The sequence below is a fragment of the Lepus europaeus genome, chromosome 13 (assembly GCF_033115175.1).
Source record: "Lepus europaeus isolate LE1 chromosome 13, mLepTim1.pri, whole genome shotgun sequence".
NCBI lineage: Eukaryota > Metazoa > Chordata > Mammalia > Lagomorpha > Leporidae > Lepus > Lepus europaeus.
Window position 1 is genome coordinate 24,409,124 of NC_084839.1, and position 22,560 is coordinate 24,431,683.

General features: G+C 44.4%; 1 protein-coding gene and 1 non-coding gene across 3 annotated transcripts in view; one reads left to right on the forward strand and one right to left on the reverse strand.

Annotated features, from left to right (window-relative positions):
* Positions 1-21,721, forward strand: part of SLC4A1AP (solute carrier family 4 member 1 adaptor protein) — a 53,296-nt gene extending 31,575 nt beyond the window's left edge. The window contains exons 9-14 of one of the 2 annotated variants that reach the window (XM_062209171.1): positions 4,659-4,770; positions 8,145-8,379; positions 12,244-12,330; positions 14,076-14,140; positions 16,908-16,977; positions 20,993-21,720. In XM_062209171.1, coding sequence (XP_062065155.1) covers positions 4,659-4,770; positions 8,145-8,379; positions 12,244-12,330; positions 14,076-14,140; positions 16,908-16,977; positions 20,993-21,042 — 619 coding nt within the window. In that variant the 3' untranslated portion in view covers positions 21,043-21,720. Of the gene's footprint in view, positions 1-4,658; positions 4,771-8,144; positions 8,380-12,243; positions 12,331-14,075; positions 14,141-16,907; positions 16,978-20,992 lie in introns of both variants that reach the window. The other variant, XM_062209172.1, reaches the window with a different exon arrangement.
* On the reverse strand, positions 4,138-4,244 carry LOC133773128 (U6 spliceosomal RNA). Its single transcript, XR_009867902.1, has one exon. It is a non-coding gene; the product is annotated as a U6 spliceosomal RNA (small nuclear RNA).
* Positions 21,722-22,560: the final 839 nt, after the last annotated feature.

Sequence of the window (22,560 nt, forward strand, 5' to 3'; positions counted from 1 at the left end):
TATATATGTATTATGTATCTAGATATATGGTAGAACTTTTTTAATACTGTAAAAGAAAAAATGAGGCGGCCGGCGCCGCGGCTCAATAGGCTAATCCTCCGCCTGCGGCGCGGGCACCCTGGGTTCTAGTCCTGGTCAGGGCGCCGGTTTCTGTCCCAGTTGCCCCTCTTTCAGTCCAGCTCTCTGCTGTGGCCTGGGAATGCAGTGGAGGATGGCCCAAGTTCTTGGGCCCTGCACCGGCATGGGAGACCACGAGAAGCACCTGGCTCCTGGCTTCGGATCAGCGAGATGCGCCGGCCGCAGCGGCCATTGGAGGGTGAACCAACGGCAAAAGGAAGACCTTTCTCTCTCTCTCTCTCACTATCCACTCTGCCTGTCAAAAAAAAAAAAAAAAACCTAAAAGAAAAAATGAGGCAACTATTTAGGTGGAACCATTGTCAAGATATACTAAAAGCCAGGTGCAGAACAGTATGTATAACAGGTGCTGTCAAAAAAAAAAAAAAAATGGTGATAGGAACTGGCACTGTTGTGTAGCAGGTAAAGCCACTGCCTGCAGTGCTGGCATCCCAAATGGACACCAGTTCAAGTCCTGGCTGCTATACTTCCGATCCAGCTCTCTGCTGTGACCTGGGAAATCAGTAGAAGATGGCCCAAGTCCTTGGGCCCTTGCACCCATGTGTGAGACCTGAAAGAAGCTCTGGGCTCCTGGCTTCAGATCAGTCCAGCCCTGGCTGTTGTGATCATTTGGGGAGTGAACTAGTGGATGGAAGACCTCTCTTTCTCTCTGTGCCTCTGCCTCTCTGTAACTCTGCCTTTCAAATAAATATGTAAATCTTAAAAAAAAAAAAATGGTGGTAGGTGAAAAATAGGTGGGTAAGTGGACTACTGCCTGTGAATACATTGGATCTGTTTAGGTCAGAGTCCCTAAAACCTGACTGTGAGATAAGGATCCTACTACAGATGATTTATTGAGAGAATGCTTTCATTGGAAATCTAAATGGGAGTGGGAGAAGCAGGATAGAGCAGGGGGAAGAAACTGGGTAAAGATGTGGCTTTAGGGTCCAGCGCTGTGGCGCAGTGGGTAAAGCTGCCACCTCAAGTGCCAGCATCTCATATGGGTGCCAGAGTCCTGGATGCTACACTTCCGATCCAGCTCTCTGCTATGGCCTGGTAAGGCAGTGGAAGATGGCCCAAATTCTTGGGCCCTGCACCTGCGTGTGGGGCCTGGAGGAAGCTCCTGGCTCCTGGCTTCAGATTGGCACAATCCAGCTGTTGTGACCATTTAGGGAGTGAACCAGTGGATGGAAGACCTCTCTCTGTCTCTGCCTCTCTCTGTGACTGTCTTTCAAATAAATAAAATAAATATTTTTTTTAAGTTTTTTTTTTGTAAAAGATTTATTTTATTTATTTGAAAGACAGCATTATAGAGAGAGAAAGAGGGAAAGACAGAGATCTTCCATCCACTGATTCACTCCCCGAATGGCAGATGCCGGCACCCATATGGGACACTGGCACTGCAGGTAACAGCTTTATCTGCTACACCACAGCACCATCCCCAATTTTGTAATCCTTTAACTTGATAATGAGTCCCTCCGCATGTTCTACACTAGATGATATTAGTCCACATCCTTTAGAGTTTCCACTCCTGTCAGTCTGTGTGTTTCCTGGTTTTTCCTCTCTTTGGATACTGGCTTAGATGCTGTCTGTGATGGGTCTTCAAAAGATTTGTGTAAATGTGTATGCTGAAAAACTATGCTTGAGCTTAAAATATTTTTGCACCATAATAAACTCATCTTTTAGGGGCCGGCGCTGGCGTCCCATATGGGTGCTGGGTTCTAGTCCCAGTTGCTCCTCTTCTAGTCCAGCTCTCTGCTGTGGCCCAGGAGGGCAGTGGAGGATGGCCCAAGTGCTTGGGCTCCTGCACCCGTATGGGAGACCAGGAAGAAGCACCTGGCTCCTGGCTTTGGATTGGCGCAGCACCGGCTGTAGCAGCCATCTGGGGCGTGAACCAATGGAAGGAAGACCTTTCTTTCTGTCTCTCTCTCTCTCACTCTATATAACTCTACCTGTCAAAAAAAAAAAAACAAAAAAAACCTCATCTTTTAATTCCATTTTCTGTGTTTTTCAAAAATATATTTTTAAAAATATTTATTTATTTATTTGAAAATCAGAGTTACACAGAGAGAGAAGAGGCAGAGAGAGAGGTCTTCCATCCGATGGTTCACTCCCCAATTGGCCGCAATGGCTGGAGCTGTGCTGATCCGAATCCAGGAACCAGGAGCTTCTTCCAGGTCCCCCAAGCGGGTGCAGGGGCCCAAGGACTTAGACTATCCTCTACCGCCCTCCCAGGCTACAGCAGAGAGCTGGATTGGAAGAGGAGCAGCTGGGTCTCGAACCCGAGCCCATATGGTATGCCGGCACTTCAGGCCAGGGCATTAACCTGATGCGCCACAGCTCTAGCCCCAAAAGTGTATTTGTTTGAGAGGCAGAGCTCCCATCCACTGGTTCCCTCCCCAAAATGCTGACAATAATCAGACCAGAGGCTGGAGCCTCAAGAACCAGGAACTCAATCCAGATCTCTCAAGTGGATGGTAGGGACCCAACTACTTGAGCCTTTCACCTACCACCTCCAGAGTCTATATTGGCAGGAAGCTAGATTCAGAAGCCAGAGCCAGGTATTGAACCCAGGCACTCCAGTATGGGACAAGACTTGGGAAAAGAAGTGGCAAGTGAGGCTTCATGATGGGGCAGGGCGGTCAGTTTCTGACAGGGGTCACTGTGTGTCAGCAGAGTCAGTACTGTCCTTACTCTGCACTTTGCATGGCTGTCCCAAGGTCCAAGTGAAGAAAGCATAGGGCTTTCTTCCTTGGTCTAAGGTAGTTGTTCTAAGTTTTCCTCCTTTGGGATTTCTGCTGGTTAAGACACCGGTTAGGATGCCCATGTCCCACATCAGAGTGCCTGAGCTTAATGCTTGGTTCTTTTTTTTTTTTTTGACAGGCAGAGTGGACAGTGAGAGAGACAGAGAAAAAGGTCTTCCTTTTGCCGTTGGTTCACCTTCCAATGGCCGCCGCGGCTGGCGCACTGCATTGATCCAAAGCCAGGAGCCAGGTGCTTCTCCTGGTCTCCCATGCAGGTGCATGGCCCAAGGACTTGAGTCATCCTCCACTGCCTTCCCGGGCCATAGCAGAGAGCTGGCCTGGAAGAGGGGCAACCGGGACAGAATCCGGTGCCCCGACCGGGACTAGAACCCGGTGTGCCGGCGCCGCAAGGTGGAGGATTAGCCTGTTGAGCCACGGCGCCAGCCGATGCTTGGTTCTTACATTGACTCTGGCCTCCTGCTAATACAGACCCTGTGAGCCAGCAGTGATGGCTCAAGTACTTAGTGGATGCATTCTTGTGTCCTGCTTCAGCCTAGCCCAGCCCCAACCATTGTGGGCATTTGGGGAGTGAACCAGTAGTGCTTCTCAAATAAATAAAAAATAGAAGTTTTCCTCTGTTTCCTCATGCTGTCTTCTCATTGTCACCTCTAACTACTCAGTATTTTGTCAGCACAACTGCCATCCCTTTGGTTTTTGTTCTGTTCTCTGCACCCTTTCGTATTTTCTACTTACTCTCTCTCCTTTTTGTTCTTCTGCATTACTCTAGTAGGCTTAGCATTTGTAACTATCTCCAGCCAATGAGAGTGTTGACAGGTTCACCGGTTGCAATGTCTCTCCCTGTTTCTTTGTTGTTATTCACCATATGGGATATCCTCTCCACCTGTACACACACTTTTTTTTTTCCCCATTTTTTCTGAAAGGCAGAGTGAGAAATAGAGCTCTTCCATCTGCTGGTTCACTCCCCAAATGCCTGTGACAGTCAGGGCTGGGATAGACTGAAACCAGGATCCTGGAACTTTGTCCTGGTTTACCACTTAAGTGGCAGGCACTTAAGTACTTAACCAACCATCTGCTGTCTCTCAGGGTGTCCGTTAACAGGAAGCTGTATCAGAAATGGAGTAGCTGAGACTTGAACCAAGCACTCCAAAATGGGGTGTGAGTATCCCAAGTGGGGAATTAAGCTGCTGTGACAAATGCCTGCCACACTTTTTTAAAATTATTTCTGTGCTCAGAATTGTTATACATTGTTTTTTTTTTTTTTTTTATGGAACGCTTCACGAATTTGCGTGTCATCCTTGCGCAGGGGCCATGCTAATCTTCTCTGTATCGTTCCAATTTTAGTATATGTGCTGCCGAAGCGAGCACAGAATTGTTATACATTGTAAGGCGTTCTTTGGAGGCTGGTGGGCAATAGGACTTGATACCATGGATCCATCTCCTGCTGATTAGTGAAGATAGGGTCGTGCTTAGACATTTCCCTGCACCAGTGACCTTTGTACTGTGGTTATCATTGATGAATATGAAGTCACCTAGCACATTGCAAGTGACTAGACTCAAGGAACAACCTCATCTTGCCCTTAATAGCTCTGTCTATGACGATCAGCACTGTCATTGTCCATTCAAGCTCTGCTGGCTTGAATGCCTCTTTCTAATTATTATATGCTTAGAGATACTTGTTTTATGGTAGTTTTTGTTTTGCCAGAAATTTGTCAATGTCATGGTATTTTTAGATAAAACCTTGGAGTCATTGGAATAGACATGTATAATTTTTCTTTCTAGGACTGAGAGTCAGACTACAGGTGCAGAAAACAAAGCTAAAAAGCTTACATTGCCTCTCTTTGGTGCCATGAAAGGAGGAAGCAAATTCAAATTAAAAACTGGAACTGTAGGGGTAAGTTGTGAAGCAGTGTTAAATTTTTAGCTCTTGAGTTAATACTGAGCAAATTTTTCTTTCAAAAAAGTAAGAATGACTCATTCTAGAGTGATGTGAAGAATGACCATGGGCTGGTGTGATCACATGTTTTCCAGGACTTGGTTCTTGGGGTTTTTGTTCAGCTTAGAGGATCAAAACTTGGTAAATGGATTCATGCCAATAGATTTGCAAGTAATTGATTTGTAAGTTAGGATGCCAGTTTATTAATCTCTAGTGAATGTTCTATTTAAGAATTGGTCTCCTGGTTTGGGCATTTGGTAATTAGCAAGACTGAATCTCATATCAAAATGCTTGGGTTGTGGGCTTTTTGTTTTTCATTTTACTTGAAATACAGACAAATCTCCCATCCACTGGTTCACTCTCCAAATGTCTCTAACAGCCAGGACTGGGCCAGGCTTAAGCCAGGAGCCTGGAGCTCAATCTGGGTCTTGTATGTGGGTGGCAAAATCCCAAATACTTGAGCCATCATCCTCTGCCTTCCAGGATGCACAACTACAGGAAGCTGGATTGGAAGAGGAGGAGCCAAGACTGGACAGGCAGTCTGATAGGGGATGTGGATGTCCCTAGTAGCTATTTAACCACTGCACAGAATGCCTGCCCCCAGAGCGCCTGGGTTTGAGTCCAGGCACTACTGCTGATTCCAGGTTCCTGCTGATACACACCCTGGGAGGCAGCAGGTGATAGCTTGTATCCCTGGGTCCCTGTCACCTATGTGGGAGACTGAGGAGTTCCAGGTTCCTGGCTTTGGCCTGGCTCAGTCCTGGCTATTCCAGGCAGCTGGGTGGTTAATCAGTGAACTGAAAAGTCTCTCTGTCTTCTCTGCCTTTCCAATAAATTTTACAATCACATTTTTAAAGGAGGGTCTCTTGCATTAAATGCTTTTCCCTGGAGGATAGATTTAATATTCAGACTGAACCAACACTTGTAACAACACAGTGAGTACACCTGCCTCTGCCATATGATTTTCCTCACTTCATTTAATCCTCTCAACACCTTACGGCATGTGGGAATTACTACCTCTTACAGATGATGAAAGAGTGGTTAAACACCAGATCACACCATCATTGTGTAACAGTCAGATCCAGCTCTCTGCCTCTTGAATTTTATGGTCTTTCTGTCCTCCTGTAATACCTCACTGGTGTATGTTTTTGCTTTATGTACATTCCTATTCATAGGTTCAGTTTTTACAAGGTTTTCATCACCCCCGAAGAGCTGAACCTTTATTAGTTTGGTAGGACTGATACCACAGACTGGGTGGCTTACACACAAAATCTGTGTCTTGCAGTCTTAGAGGCTGGAGCTGCACGATCGAGATGTTAGCAGGAGTGGTTTCCAGGAAGGCCTTCCTCCTGGACCTGCAGGGGCTGCCTTCTGGCTGCCTCCTCACATGGTTATCCCTTGGCAGGCAGGCCCATGTGTCTCCTCTTACAGTGACACCAGTCATATTGGCGTAGGGCCCTACCCTAAAGGTTTGGTTTTAACTTGATCAGTTTATAAAGAACCCATCTGCAAATGAAGTCACGTTTGGAGGTACTGGGGGTTGGGACTTCGATCATGAATTTTGGAGGGACATAGTTTAGCCCTAACATCTTCAAGAAGGTTAAACTTCCCTATGGTGGCAGAGGTTTGAGGTCCCAGCTATACAAATGTATTCCCAGATGGAATTCCCAGTTCCTGGCTTTGGCCTAGCCCAGCATCTGCTGATGTGGCTGTTTGGGGGTGTGAACCAATGAATGGAAGATGTCTCTCTCTCTTTCTCTCCCCTGCCTTTGTAACTCTGCCTTTAAAACAAACAAACAAAAAACAACTGTTTTGAAATGAACATATTCTGCACAAGTCCATAGTTTACCTTAGATGGAGGCTTTTCTGTGGAGAGAGGAAGTGATGAAGGTTGAAGAGGGTATTTATGTTTGAAATAAAATACTTTCCTAAACTGCTTTCCTTAAATGATTACTGAACTAAATCCTATTTTAGAAAATTATGTAATCAAGATATATTTTGGTACCTTCTCCATATTATATAACCATGATCAATTTTTTTCTAGTAAGCACTTTTGTTGAAAGGACTTTTTTTTAAAAAAAGATTTATTTATTTATTTGAAAAAAAGAGTTAGAGAGAGAGAAAGAGACAGAGTGATCTTCTAAATGCTGGTTTACTCCCAAAATGGCCACAATGGCCAGAGCTGGGCCAGGCCGAAGCCAGGAACCAGAAGCTTCTTCCAGGTCTCTCACATAGGTACAGGGGCCCAAACACTTGGGCCAGCCTCCACTGCTTTCCCAGGCACATTAGCAGGGAGCTGGATCAGAAATAGAGCAGCCAGGACTTGAACCAGAGTCCACATGGGATGTGGTATTGCAGGCAGTGGCTTTACTCACTACAGCACAACACCAGCCCTGAAAGGCCTTGATTAGAATATTTGGACTTATTTTTTGAGAAATTTCTTCCTTTCTTTAGGATATGTTTTACTGATTTACTTATCTTGTTTCCTTGAAAAAACAGTTCAGATTTCTTTCTTAGGAATGTTTGGTTTACTCCCTAGAAGATTTTAAAATAAATTAAAATCAAGAGGTGTAAGAGGACAGAATTCTTGTAGTTATTACTCACTGGATATAAATGTTAGTTTCCTACAAGCTGTTCCATCCACTGGTTTACTCCCCAGATTGCTGCAACAGCCAGGGCTGAGCCAGGCCAAAGCCAGGAGCCAGGAACTTCATCCAGGTCTCCCACATGGGTGGCAGAGGACCAAGTATTTGGACCATCTTCCGCCGCTTTCTCAGGCCATTAGCAGGGAGCTAGATCAAAAGTAGAGTAGGGGCAGGTGCAGTGTTGTAGTAGGTTAAGCTTCTACCTGTGGTGCTGGCATCCCCTGTGGGTGTTGTTTCATGTCCCGGCTCCTCCTCTTCCATTCCAGCTCTCTGCTATGGCCTGGGAAAGCAGTAGAAGATGGTACAAGTGCTTGGTCCCCTGCACCCGCACGGGAGACCCATAAGAAGCTCCAGGCTCCTGGCTTTGGATTGGACCAGGTCCGGCCATTGCGGCCATAAAAAGAGTAGAGTAGCTGGGACTTAAACTGGTGCCTATCTGAGATGCTGAAGTCACAGGGGCGGCTTTACTCCTACACCACAGTGCCAGACCTAATAATCTTTTGACCCTAGAAACTAATAAAGATACTTGTTAAGGGTCCATAGATGGACATTCTCATGTCAAAGTCCTGCTTCCAGGAATCTTCTGTGGGGTTTATTAGTGTAGATAAGAGACATTCCACAAGTTTGGCTTCACTTCCTTGAGGAAATTTGTCTCTTTTTATCATCATGGTTTTGTTTCCCCCCTAGAGGTTACCCCCCAAACGCCCAGAACTCCCTCCAACTCTAATGAGAATGAAGGATGAGCCTGAAGTAGAAGAGGAAGAGGAAGAGGAAGAAGAAGAAGAAGAGAAAGAAAAGGAAGATCATAAAAAGCAAAACTTGGAGGATGACAGTAGGCTACAGCAGGAGACCGAGCCAGAAACAGTGCAGGAAACAAATCCTCTCCAAGAACTCACAAGTTCTAAAGAAACAAAAACCCCTGGTAATGTCTCTTCTTCCTGTGCTGTTCAGTGGGGCAGTTATGCTAATACGATAGGACTGAAAAAGCAAAGCCAGTTCTTGTCTGTTTACATTGACCCTGCAGTGGAGATGCACTTCTTGGTTGTCTTCCTTTGATTGCCAGTCATTACTTATCTCTGTTGCAAATTAAGAGCAAACATTGCCAATTTGTTCCAGAAATACAGAAAATTGAAAGCTGTGGAATCTGAAGCCATAGCTGCTGTGGAATAATCCTGAGCTGTGGCCACTTTATGATTTCGAGTAGGGCAGACAGTAGAGCCTAATCAAGTTGGTCTCACTCTTAAGTCTCCCCTTACTCATTTTTCCTGCATCCATAATTGTACCTACTGGACTAAGGTTCTCAAGAAGGATCAAACTTCATTCCTATTTTTATTTATACTACCTAGTGAACAACCTAGCATATGGTATTCCCACACTTTGGCAAAGATTTAATAAAAATGTTTAAAGAAGGAATTGATTGATTTTAAATGTATTTTTTTCTGATTGTGAAAGGAATATGGGTTCATTTCATTTATTTATTTTTTAAGATTTTATTTATTTATTTGAGAAGTAGAATTACAGACAGTGAGAGGGAGAGACAGAAAGTATTGCATCCGCTGGTTCACTCCTCAAATGGCCGCAATGGCCAGACCTGGTCCAGTCTGAAGCCAGGAGCCAGGATCTTCCTCTGGGTCTCCCATGTGAGTGCAGGAACCCAAGCACTTGGGCCATCTTCTACTGCTTTCCCAGGCCATAGCAGAGAGGTAGTTTGGAAGAGGAGCAACTGGGGCATGAACCGGCGCCCGTATGGGATGCCGGCACTGCAGGCGGAGGATTAACCTACTGTGCCACAGCACTGGCCCCAGGAATGTGTGTTCATTTTAGAAATTTTAGATAATAGGGGCCAGCGCTGTGGCATAGTGGGTAAAGCCGCTGCCTGCGGCACCAGCATCCTGTATGGACGCCGGTTCGAGTCCTGGCTGCTCCGCTTCTGATCCAGCTCTCTGCTGTGGCCTGGGAAAGCAGTAGAAGATGGCCCAAGTACTTGGGCCCCCACACCCACATGGGAGACCTGGAGGAAGCTCCTGGCTCCTGGCTTCAGATTGGCACAGCTCTGACCATTGCAGCCAATCAGGGAGTGAACCAGAGGATGGAAGACCTCTCTCCCTCTCTCCCACTTTCTCTCTCTCTCTCTGTGCCTCTCCTTCTCTCTGTGTGTAACTCTGACTTTCAAATAAGTAAATAAATCTTAAAAAAGAAAGAAATTGTAGATCATAAATTAAAATCTTTGACTATACATTAAAGTCCAAAGATGGAAAAAAGAAATCTGCAATCCTACCCCTAAAAATTATTGTTTATCTTTTTAGTGCCCCCTTTCCTTTGTCAGCTGCAGGAGTTATTTTCCTGTAGGTTCGCCAGACTTCTTAACAAGATTAAAATCTCAAAGAAAGTAGGAAGCATAATATGAAAAACAATAAAATTGGCATTAAATGTATGTAGGAATGCATGCACATCTATTTCCAAAACAATGGTTTGGCTACAGAAACCTGGTACAGAGGCCTGGTATGAGTTGTCTGAGAAACAGAAAGGTTATTGTTTCCTCATCTGTGAGAAGTAAGGCTTTTGTATTGCATTATCTTTTGTTCAGTTATTGCAAAATGCCTGGCCTTTTAAGAAATGTATGAGTACTTTGTTTACCCAGTCTGGTCTTTGATCCATATTAGCAGAAAAGGGAGCAATCAACATTTTAGTATTTTTTGTTCTCTTAAGGGACCAAAATAAACATGTGTGTGTAAAAATAACAGATTTTAAAACTTACTTTATAAGATAAAGTAATAAGGACTGGCATTATAGCATGGTGGGTTAAATTGCTACCTGTAGTGCCAGCATCCCATATGGGCACCGGTTCAAGTTCCTGCTGCTCCACTTTTGACCTAACTCCCTGCTAATGCACCTGGGAAAACAGTGAAGGATGATCCAAGTGCTTGGGCCCCTGAACCTACATGGGAGACCCAGAAGAAGCTCCTGGCTCCTGGCTTCTGCCTGGTGTAGCCCCGCCCCTGCAGCCATTTGGGGAGTGAATCAGTGGATTGAAGACCTCTCTCTGTCTCTCCCTCTCTCTCTCTATAACTCTTTCAAATAAATAAAATAAATCTTTAAAAAAAAAAAAAAGACCAAGTAATAATAAATCTGCAGCATTTGAGGAATTACTTTAGCTTTTTTCCCTATTTTGTTCGTATGTATGTATTTAACAGCATTGGGATTGTATTCTTCATTCTGTTTTATGAGTTGGTTTATTCTTGTATCTTTTTTTTAAAGTTTGAGAATTGCTGTCCAAGTTTTTTTTTTTTTTTAAGATTTATTTATTTTACTTGAAAGTCAGAGTTACACAGAGAGAGAAGGAGAGCAGATAGAGAGAGATCTTCCATCCACTGGTTGACTCCCCGGTTGGCCTCAACAGCCGGAGCTGTGCCGATCTGAAGCCAAGAACCAGGAGCTTCTTCCGGGTCTCCCACATGGGTGCAAGGGCCCGAGGGCTTGATCCGTCTTCTACTGCTTTCCCAGGTCATAGCAGAGAGCTGGATAGGAAGTGCAGCAGCCGGGACATGAACCAGCGCCCATATGGGATGCGGGCACTGCAGTTGGCAGCTTTACCCGCTATGCCACAGCTCCGGCCCCTATTCTTATATCTTAAAATATTATTATTATTTTTTAAAGGTTATTTATTTATTTGAGAGGCAGAGTTACAGTGAGAGGGAGAGACGGAGAAAGGTCTTCCAACTGCGGGTTCACTCCCCAGATGGCCACAATGGCTGGAGCTGCACCAATCTGAAGCCAGGAACCAGGAGCTTCTTCTGGGTCTCCCATGTGGGTGCAGGGGCCCAAGTTCTTGGGCCATCTTCTACTGCTTTCCCAGGCCATTGCAGAGAGCTGGGTTGGAAGAGGAGCAGCCACGTCTCGAACCGGTGCCCATATGGGATGCCAGTGCCACAAGCGGAGGATTAACCTACAGCGCTACAGCACCGGCCCCAAAATATTATTTAAAATATAATTTTTAATAAGGGGCATATAACATACATATGCCATAATTTATTTAACTACTAATTATTAAATTTATAGGTTTTATGTTGTAATTTTTATTATAAATGTACTTATCTATAATAAGTCTCACTCTTCAACTGTGATTTTAAAAAATGTATTCCTAGAAATACAAGTTTTAGGCCAAGAAGTAGATACATTTTTTTTAAGATTTTTGGTAAGTATTGCCAAAAGTTTTACCTTAAAGTTGGCTAGTTATTTTATTATTTTTTAAAGATTTATTTATTTGAAAGAACATCAGAAAGAGGGAGAGAAACACATCCATACATACAGAGGGTGAGAAAGATTTCCTTTGGATGGTTCACTTCCCAAGTGGCTTCAACAGCTGGGGCTGAGCCAGGATGAAGCCAGGAGCCCAGAGCTTCATCCGGGTCTCCCACATGGGTGTCAGGGCCCCAAGCACTTGGGCATCTTCTGCTGCCTTCCTAGGGGCATTAACAGGAAGCCGAGTTGGAAACAAAGTAGCTGGGACTCAACCCAGCCCTCCAATATAGGATGCCAGTGTCATAAGTGGCAGCTTAACTCATTCTGTGATGATGCTGGCCCTAAAATTTTTTAAGTGGAAAACAAGTGTTCTCTGTTGCACACTTGGAGGCAGATTTATTGAAGACCTTAGGAAGGTTAATTGAAGCTCATGATAGCAAAACTGCATGATTAGGTGTATACTTAGCTTCTCTTGCTTTTGTTTTCTTTGGCTTTCCACCATGAATTCAATATTAACAATAAGCCTTGGTACTGCTTTTTGTAGAAATCATGTCTCACCTCAGCCACGAGGAGCAGAATCAAGAGTATCAAGAGCTCAGTGAAACAGCTTCCTCTGTTGAGGAACCCTCAGGTACGTCAGACAGCAGCTCCTTTGCTGCTCGGCACACAGGCAGCCACCTGGCTTCATAGGGGAGGGCTTGGCAGCTGACCTGTACGGCAGCAGGGAGAAGAACTTACAATCACTAGGTAGGTGCTGTCATCAGGACCCTAGACAGAACTGGAATATACGAGAGGTTTCTGTTTGGTGCCATTCCATTTGCCTCTATAAAAAAATATATACATTTTTAAAGATTTATTTATTTATTTTTCTTTGAAAGTCACAGTTACACAGAGAGAGATGGAGAGGCAGAGAGATCAAGAGAGAGAGAGGTTTTCCATCTGCTGGTTCACTCCCCAGATGGCTGCAATGGCCAGAGCTGTGCCGATCCAAAGCCAGGAACCAGAATCTTCCTCTAGGTCTCCCACATGGGTGCAGGGGCCCAAGCACTTGGGCCATCTTCCACTGCTTTCCCAGGCCACAGCAGAGAGCCGGATCGGAAGTGGAACAGCCGGCTCTTGAACCGGCGCCAACATGGGATGCGGGCACTGCAGATGGCAGCTTTACCCACTACACCACAATACCGGCCCTTTTATTTATTTGAAAGACAGAGTTACAGAGAGAGGTAGAAACAGAGAGAGAGAAAGAGAGAGAGAGAGAGAGAAATCTTCTATCCGCTGGTTTACTCCCCACATGGCTGCAATGGCCAGAGCTGAGCTGATCTTAAGCCAGAAGCCAGGAGCTTCTTCCAGGTCTCTCATGTATGTGCAGGGGCCTAAGTACTTGGGCCATCCTCTGCTATTTTCCCAGGCCAGAATAAGGGATGCTGGATTGGACATGGAACAGCCAGGGCTTGAACCGGTGACCATATGGGATGCTGGCGCCACAGGCTAGGGTTTTAACCTGCTGCACCACAATGCTGGCCCTGCTATTTGCTTTTTTGAAAAAACTTTTCTTCTGCCTTTTGGGATTTCCTATCCATGCCCCACAGAGCACCTAATACCTTGATACTTCCCTCTGCCCATACAAAGTCCTCTGTAATTTTACATCTCCCAGAGTTGAATATGTGCCTATTGTGGGAGTGATTCCAGAACTACTAAAAGAAATTGATTGAAAGGTTGACCCATGGGGCTAGTGCTGTGGCGTTGCAGGTGAAGCCGTCACCTGCAATGCCAGCATCCCCTATGGGTGCTGGTTTGAGTCCCATCCAGCTCTCTGCTATGGCCTGGGAAAGCAGAAGATGGCCCAAGTCGTTGGGCCCCTGCACCCATGTGGGAGACCTGGAAGAAGCTCCTGGCTCCTGGCTTCGAATCAGCATAGCTCTGTCCATTGCGGCCAATTGGGGAGTGAACCAGTGGATGGAAGAGCTCGCTCTCGCTCTCTCTCTCTCTCTCTGCCTCTCTGCCTGCCTCTCCTCTCTCTGTGTAACTCTGACTTTCAAATAAATAAATTAATCTTTAAAAAAAAAAAAGAAAAAAGGAAAGGTTGACCCATTAAAAGATTTTACCTGTAATGGGTAGACTCTGAAAAGTAAAAGCAGCTCCGTTTTCTGTTACTTTTTCACATGGTATAATTATATGCAAGCTTGTAGAATATCCTTAGAATTTAAAAACTAGGATTACCAGTGAAGGAAGATATCTCTCTTCTTAATACAGTTTTTATAGTAGTAGAAGGAATTTTTGAGAATTGGGTGGTCATTGACATATTTTCTTTGGAATTTTTCTTTTCTATTTTACTTATTCTATAGTGATTACTGCCTTTTTTCTCCCTTAAATTAGCATCATGTAATGAACATGAGGAAAACAGAGGTGAATTGAAGAAAAAGAACACTGATCCAGGCAAAGTAAGTACTTGACTTCTCTGGAAATAAATATGAATTCCCAGGGTATGTGGTTGGCTCAGCAGTTCAGCTTCTACTTGGATACCCTCATCTCAAATCAAGATGCCTGGGGGGCCAGCGCCGCAGCTCACTTGATTAATCCTCCGCCTGCGGTGCCAGCAACCCGGGTTCTAGTTCCGATTGGGGTGCCAGATTCTGTCCCAGTTGCTCCTCTTCCAGTCCAGCTCTCTACTGTGGCCCTGGAGGGCAGTGGAGGATGGCCCAAGTCCTTGGGCTCCTGCACCCGCGTGGGAGACCAGGAGGAAGCACCTGGCTCCTGGCTTTGGATTAGCACACGAGCCTGCTGTAGGGCCCACTTGGGGGGTGAACCAACGGAAAAGGAAGACCTTTCTCTCTGTCTCTCTCTCTCTCTCTCACTGTCTAACTCTGCCTGTCAAAAAAAAAAAAAAAAAAAAAAAGCCTGGGTTCAATTCCTGGCTCTGCTAATGTGTACCCTGGGAGGCATGTGATAGCTCAAGTACTTCGGTCCTTGCTATCCATGTGGGAGACGTGGATTGAGTTCCTGGGCCTCAGGCATTTCAAGAGTAAACCAGCAGATGGGCTCACCCTTTCTCTCTCTCAAATTAAAAAAAAAAAAAAAAAAAATTCCTTGTGATGGACCACATCTAGGACAGGGAATTTTTGAAGATTGACTTAACAGACTTCCCAACAGCCTTATCCCCCTCTCTAGAGATCTAGGCTCTCTTTTATTTTTATTTTTGTATTCTCTATTCTTGTCTCCATCTAGCCTGTTCTCTCTAGCCATTCTTCTAGAAGCTACTTCTTTTATTAATTTGTGATTATTTCTTCATTTCCTAGTATGCCATGCAAAAACCTTTAAATAATGTATTCTTAATTTCCTCCTTTTATTACACCAAATGCAAAATATAATTCATTGTACATTTTTTAGCCTATCATGGAAATCATTGTTTATCAGTATATTGAGAGCTTCCTGCTACATGAATATAACCTAATTAGTTCACTATAGAGGGATGTTTGGATTGTTTTAGTTTATTATAGCAGTGCTATTATATGGTAAGTTTTGGGGCTGCTCCACTTATCCAGCTCCTTGCTATTGCACCTGGGAAAGCAGCAGAAGATGGCCCAAATACATGGGCTCCTGCTCTCATATGGAGGACCCAGATGATGCTCCTGGCTCCTGCCTTGGGTCTAGCCCAGTCATGGCTGTTTTAGTCATTTGGGGAGTGAGCCAGCAGATGGAAGCTCGCTCTCTCGCTCTCTCTCCCTGCCTCTCCCTCCCTCCCCCCTTCACCTCCCCCTCTCCCTCTCCCTCACTCACTCCCTGTCCCTCTCCCTCTCCCTTTCTCCCCCTCACTCTCTCCCTTTCTCCCTCTCTACCTCTCCCTCTTCCCCCCTCCGTAACTCTGCCTTTCAAATAACTCAATCTTTTTAAGAGAAGAAAGAAGAAAATGGTAAGTTTACAGTAATGGGATTTCTGGATTGTATTGGGAGGCCCCCAAGGCCGCCTTCAGGTTAGGAAATTCATAAGAGGACTCACAGGACTCAGCATGTGGTTGTACTTGCAGCCATGATTTACTGCAGCCAATGGAAAAGGCACATAGGACGAAATCTGGGCAAGTGTCCCTCCCAGTGGCATCACACTGGACAAGCCTAATCTTCCTAACAGTGACTTGTGACAGCACATGTGAAATACTGCTGCCTAGGGAAGCTTATTATCAATGCCTGGGAATTTTAATAAGCTCCAATCACACAGGTATTCCTTGCTTGGCATGTACTCAAGTTTCAGACTCCCACAAGGATTTTGTGTTTGGTATCAACCACATTGTTTGTACAAGCATTTTAGACACAATGAGCCACTCTTATCAGTTAAAGTAGTGGTAACTCTCCCAAAATCCAGATTCTCAAACACCAACCAAAGGCCAACCTTGTAAGCAGGATTCCAGGGGGTAGCATTCAGATTTGCTCATTTAACTCTTCTATACCTAGATCAAAATATAAATGCCAATTTCTTTCTCTGGAGGTACCGTTTAGCACTGATGTCCTCGTGTTAAGTGTCCGGCTTTTTTTCTTAAATCTTAATTTATTTAAAAGAGAGAAAGAACGACAGATCTTTAACCTGCTGGTCCACTCCCCAAATGCCTACAACAGCCAGGACTGGCACAGGCCAAATCCAGGAGCCAGGAACTCAACTAGTTGAGCCATCACCTGCTCCTCCCAGAAAGCTGGAATGGGAAGTGGTGCCAGAACTCAAACCCAGACACTCCCGTGTGAGATGTGGTGTTTCCAGGCAGCTTCTTAACCACTGCACCAAATGCTATGACCTAATTATAGTTATCCCTTTAAGAAGCATCACATCCCTCTCACTGGCTGGAAATCAACTTCTTGAGGCTTTATGGAGAAAAAAAAATCAATTCACAGAATGTTTCCCCAAATAGATTACTTAATATCATTAATAGAAACTGTTCTGTTTCAGTTTTTGTTTGCTTACAGGCACAGGGACAATTTTTTTTAAAGATTTATTTATTTATTTTGAAAGAGTTACAGAGAGAGGGAGAGACAGAGAAAGATCTTCCATCTTCCACTGCTTCCCAGGTGCATTAGCAGGGAGCTGGATTGGAAGTAGAGCAGCTGAGATAAACTATCACCTGTATGGGATGCTAGAGCTGCAGGCAGGCCTAACTCACTACATCACAACACTGGCCTCATAAATGAATTCTTCTGAATAAAATAATCCATCTTTTCTTTGCAGCTCCCACCAATACTTTCTTCCAAATATCCTGATGATGACCCAGACTACTGTGTGTGGGTCCCACCTGAAGGTAGATTGTTTCTGCTTGCCTTATCCTCTGAGACTGATTTATTTATATTGTTGAATAGGTGATATATGTATATATATAGTTTTTGGCATTGTAAATATTGTTTTGTTTTATTCACAGCAAAAAGCTATGATTATAAAAGTCAGTGAGATTATAATTTTAAATATGTATATATCATATATATATATATAAAACATGCATGACAATAACAACACAAAACATAAAGGAAGGGAAAAACTATATTGTGATGTATATTTAAGGTTCCAAATAGAAAAGCTGTAAGAGTATTTACTGGAAAGTATCCCTTCTGGTGGAATAGGTAGATTAGAAGATCTAAAGAGAAAGAAATGTCAAGCCAGTATATTTTGGCACCTGTTTTGACACTTGCTCAAGCAAACAACTGTTAAAAAATTATGGGTCACTCAGAGAATTCTGAGTATTAGCTGAATATTTGATGATACTAAGAAATTATGGTCACTTTTTTTTGAAAGTGTGAATGATGTTAAATTTTTTTTTTTTTAATCCTGAGTTTCTAGTAACATATGTGTAAGTGTTCAGAGATAGGATGATTTCTGTATTTACGGTGAAATAATCCAGTGGTGAAAGATGAGGGAAGGTGGAAGAGGGATAGTAGATGAAATAGGAGTGATAATTGTTAAAGCTGGGTGATAAGTACTTGGAAGTTCATTCTGTTTTTCTATTTACTTTTCATGTATTTTAAATTTCCTCTGTACAGTTGAAAGAAAAAAGTTCTGGGTATGCATCACCAACCCAATTTTTTTCTCTAAAGACATTCAAATATTATCAGTTTCTTAGTAGTTTTTGTGTTTATTATATAAGATAACTATGTGCGATAAAGTACATAATATTTCACCACTTTTTTTTTTTACACAAATGGAAGTATAGTCTGCACCTTGCTATTTTGCATTTAGCACTATTTTTTTTCTTTTTAAGATTTATTTATTTGGGGCAAGCAGTGTGGCATAGTGAATTAAGCCACCATCTGCAGCACCAGATCCCACATGGATGCCAGTTCGAGTCCTGGATGCTCCATTTCCAATCCAGCTCCCTGCTAATGTGCCTGGGAAAGCACTTGGGCCCCTGCACCCATGTAGGAGACATGGCTGAAGCTCCTGGCTCCTGGCTTTGGCCTGGCCCAGCCCTGGCAACTGCTGCCATTTGGGGAGTGAACCAGCGAATGGAAGATTTGTCTCTCTGCCTCTGCTTCTGCCTTTCCCTCTCTGTAACTCTACTTTTCAAATCAATAAATAAATCTTAAAAAGATGTAAGATTTATTTATCTGAAATGCAGAGTTACAGGCACAGGGCCATTGTTTTGTTTTTTTTTTAAAGACTTATTTATTTATTTTGAAAGAGTTACAGAGAGAGGGAGAGAAATAGAAAGATCTTCCATCTGCTAGTTCACTCTTCAGATGGCCTCAGGGGCCTGGGCTGGACCAGGCCGAAACCAGGAGTCACGTGGGTGCAGGGGACCATTTCAGTTTTACCTGCTATGCCAGAACACTGGCCCCACACTTAGCACTTTATGGAAATCCTTCCATAGCTAGTTACAGATTTCTTGGTTTTTTTTGTTTGTTTTTTAATCGCACCATAGTTCCTTTTTATGGTATGGCTATACTTTTCCTTTTTTTTTTTTGACAGGCAGAGTGGACAGTGAGAGAGAGACAGAGAGAAAGGTCTTCCTTTGCCGTTGGTTCACCCTCCAATGGCCGCCGTGGCCGATGCGCTGCGGCCGGCGCACTGCGCTGATCCAAAGGCAGGAGCCAGGTGCTTCTGGTCTCTCATGGGGTGCAGGGCCCAAGCACTTGGGCCATCCTCCACTGCACTCCCTGGCCACAGCAGAGAGCTGGCCTGGAAGAGGAGCGACTGGGACAGAATCTGGTGCCCCGACCAGAACTAGAACCCAGTGTGCTGGCGCTGCAGGCGGAGGATTAGCCTAGTGAGCCACGGCGCTGGCCTGTACTTTTCCTTAAACAGTTCTCCCAGTGAATATTTACTGTTTCCAGTCTTTTGCCATTATAAATAATCTTTCAATAAGTAACTTATAACATTTATAGTTTTAATATATATATTTATAATATACAAGGTTCTTCAAAAAGTTTATAGAAAATTGAGTTAAAATATGCTTATTTTGGTGTAAAAAATTTTGAAATTATGCATAGTTTTTTCATAGAATGCATTTCCCATAAATTTTTTGGCGATTCCTTGTATAAAGCATAGAGGTGCATTGATTAAAAAATTCATAAATGTTAACATGCTAAATCAAAGGCATGAAATTTTTAAATTGTTATAAATTGCATTCTATAGAAAGTGTATCCGGTTTTTTTGTTTTTGTTTTTGTTTTTTTGACAGGGAGAGTGGATAGTGAGAGAGAGAGAGAGACAGAGAGAAAAGTCTTCCTTTTTGCCGTTGGCTCACCCTCCAATGGCCGCTGTGGCCAGCGCATCTCGCTGATCCGAAGCCAGGAGCCAGGTGCTTCTCCTGGTCTCCCATGGGGTGCAGGGCCCAAAGACTTGGGCCATCCTCCACTGCCTTCCCGGGCCATAGCAGAGAGCTGGCCTGGAAGAGGGGCAACCGGGATAGAATCCGGCGCCCCAACCGGGACTAGAACCCGGTGTGCCGGCACCGCAAGGCGGAGGATTAGCCTGTTAAGCCACAGCGCTGGCCAGTGTATCAGTTTTGTAATCATATATATACCCTTAAGGAATGCGTGAGATGGGTGTTTCCCCATATGCATATCAGCATGTTTAAAGAGTTTATTTATTTGAGGGGTAGAGTTACAGACAGTGAGATGGAGAGATAGTGAGAAAGGTCTCCATCTGCTGGTTCACTCCCCAGATAGCCACAATAGCTGGAGCTGAGCAGATCCGAAGCTAGGAACCAGTAGCTTCTTCCCAGTCTCCCATGTGGGTATAGGGGCCTAAGTCCTTGGGCCATCTTCCACTGCTTTCCCTGGCCTCAGCAGAGAGCTTTATTGGAAAAGGAGCAGCCAGGACTAGAACTGGTGCCCGTATGGGATGCCAGCACTGCAGGCAGAGGATTAACCTACTGCACCACAGCACCAGCCTCTACATGTTGCTTTTCTTCTGAGTGGTGTTTCTAATACACTATTTAGAAATTTTTAAATTAATTTATTTTTACTTATTTGAAAGGGAGAGAGACAGAGGCAAAGAAATTTTTCCATCTGCTGATCTACTCCCCAGACTCCCAGAATAGCTGGGCCTGGGCCAGGCCAGTGCCATGAGCTGGGAAATGGGAACTCAATGCAGGTCTCCCACATGGGTGGCAGTTACCCAAGTACTTGAGCCATTACCTGCTGCCTCCCAGAGTGCCCACTGGCACAAAGCCAGAATTGGTAGTGAGCCAGGACTTGAGCCTAAGTATCCCAATAGCCGGCGCCGTGGCTTAACAGGCTAATCCTCCGCCTTGCGGCGCCGGCACACCAGGTTCTAGTCCCGGTTGGGGCGCCGGATTCTATCCCCGTTGCCCCTCTTCCAGGCCAGCTCTCTGCTATGGCCCAGGAAGGCAGTGGAGGATGGCCCAAGTGCTTGGGCCCTGCAGCCGCATGGGAGACCAGGAGAAGCACTTGGCTCCTGGCTTCGGATCAGCGCGATGAGCTGGCCACAGCAGCCATTGGAGGGTGAACCAACGGCAAAAAGGAAGACCTTTCTCTCTGTCTCTCTCACTATCCACTCTGCTTGTCAAAAAAAAAAAAAAGTATCCCAATAAGGAAGTCTTAACTGAGTGCCAAATGCCCACCCCTCGAGCACACTATTAATTAATGAAATTTGACAGCAGTGTTTGCTTTCTTGTCTGCTAATAAGAGTAAAAGTGAAAATATAATAGTGTATATAAGAAATTACACATAGAAACTAAAATTTCTATCAGAAGAAAACTCTCTATGTTTTACTTTTGGCCTTCTGGTTATCTGGATATTTTTTCCCTCCTGACTCTGGAAGAGTAAATTAATCTCTTTCTTTTCATGTGCTGCGATCCAGGGCAAAGTGGAGATGGCAGAACCCATCTCAATGACAAGTATGGCTACTGATTGCTTCAGAATCCCAAAGGAAGACCCGTGGACATGCAGCCTGGTACATCTGGGATATGTTTCACACTTAATAGGCAGAGAAGTTCAAATGATGGTAAAACCTCGTGACTGGCCTTTTTGCCCATGCGCTTGGTTTTCTGAATTTTATCTGCTCATTTAATCCTCCTGAATTTGGTATTTATGTTTAAAAGTGTTTGTGTATATATGTAAAAAGAAAAGCATATACTTTGAGAATTAGTAGTGAAAAACATGACCCTATTAAAATGATAAGGCAAAGGTGTCCTAATGTGGATTTACGGTTACAGTGTCTTTAGTTAAGATTTGGGGACTATGCTTTTCCTAAGCAGTAGAGTGTATCTGGCAGTTAGGTTGTAGGATTCACTGGTAACTCCTCCTCCTAACAGTTGAAATAAGAGATTGTTTTGAGTGCGACGCGGATGTTCCACTTACCACTGGAATAAACACAGATTCACCATGGGGGCTCCCTGCTGCCTCCAGTGGTGATCATCCTGCCAGGTTTGAGCACAGCCCCTGACTTACCAGGACATGGTTAACTGTAGCACCACCTCATGCAGGCAGGCACTGGCCCTGATCAAATTCAGTAGTTGCAGCCATTTGGGCAATGAACCAGCAGATGAAAGACCTCTCTCTGTAACTCTGTCAAACAAATAAATAAATCTTTAAAAAAAAAAAAAGAAGAAGAAGAAGACGTATAACTACATGTTCTGGGGATGGTAGATATGGTCCTGTGTCTAGAGATGCTGAAAGCAAATGGGACTCCATATTCCAAAAATAAAATCTAAATGGGTGAGGTAACTTACAAGCGAGGATCAGTAGTTGGTGGACGTGATGTACCCGTGGTGGTTGGGAGGACTGGACATGACGCTTAGCTCCCTTTTACTAAACGGGGGGCTGACCAGATGTGTGAAACTCCGAGTCCGAGTTCTGTCGTCTGTGAAGCAGGGACAGCAGCGGGACAGCAGTGCTTCCTGCGCCCGGCACTTCAGACTTGTTCTCAGGCCCAAAGGAGGTGATGTAGGTGGAGGGACTCTCCGGGCTTTCAAGATATGGGAATGGTTACCACAAAAAGGGTATGTGGATCCTCACATCTGGGCCTGACTTGCCTCATCTCTGAAGAGGAGGAAGGATTAGAACAATCCCTCAGGACCTCGCTGCATGTTAGAATCACCTGGAGAAAAATTTTAGATTTTTAATTCTGACACTTGGATTGGACCTCAGACCAGTGTAATCAGAGTCCCTGAGGCAACCCCTCTTAAAAGTGCTCCAGGTGACCCTAAATGTACAGGCCGTGTTGGAGAACCCCTAGAGCTCTTTATTGTGTAGCAAACCTTTTCTGTTTAGGGCCAGATGCTTTAGGCTTTGCAAACCATACAATCTGTCACAACTGCTCAGCTCTGCTGTTGTAGTGCAAACATAAATGAGTGAGTGTGTGTATTTATAAAAACAGTGCAGGCCAGATTTGGCCCACAGACTACATAGTTGGCTAACCACTGCTCT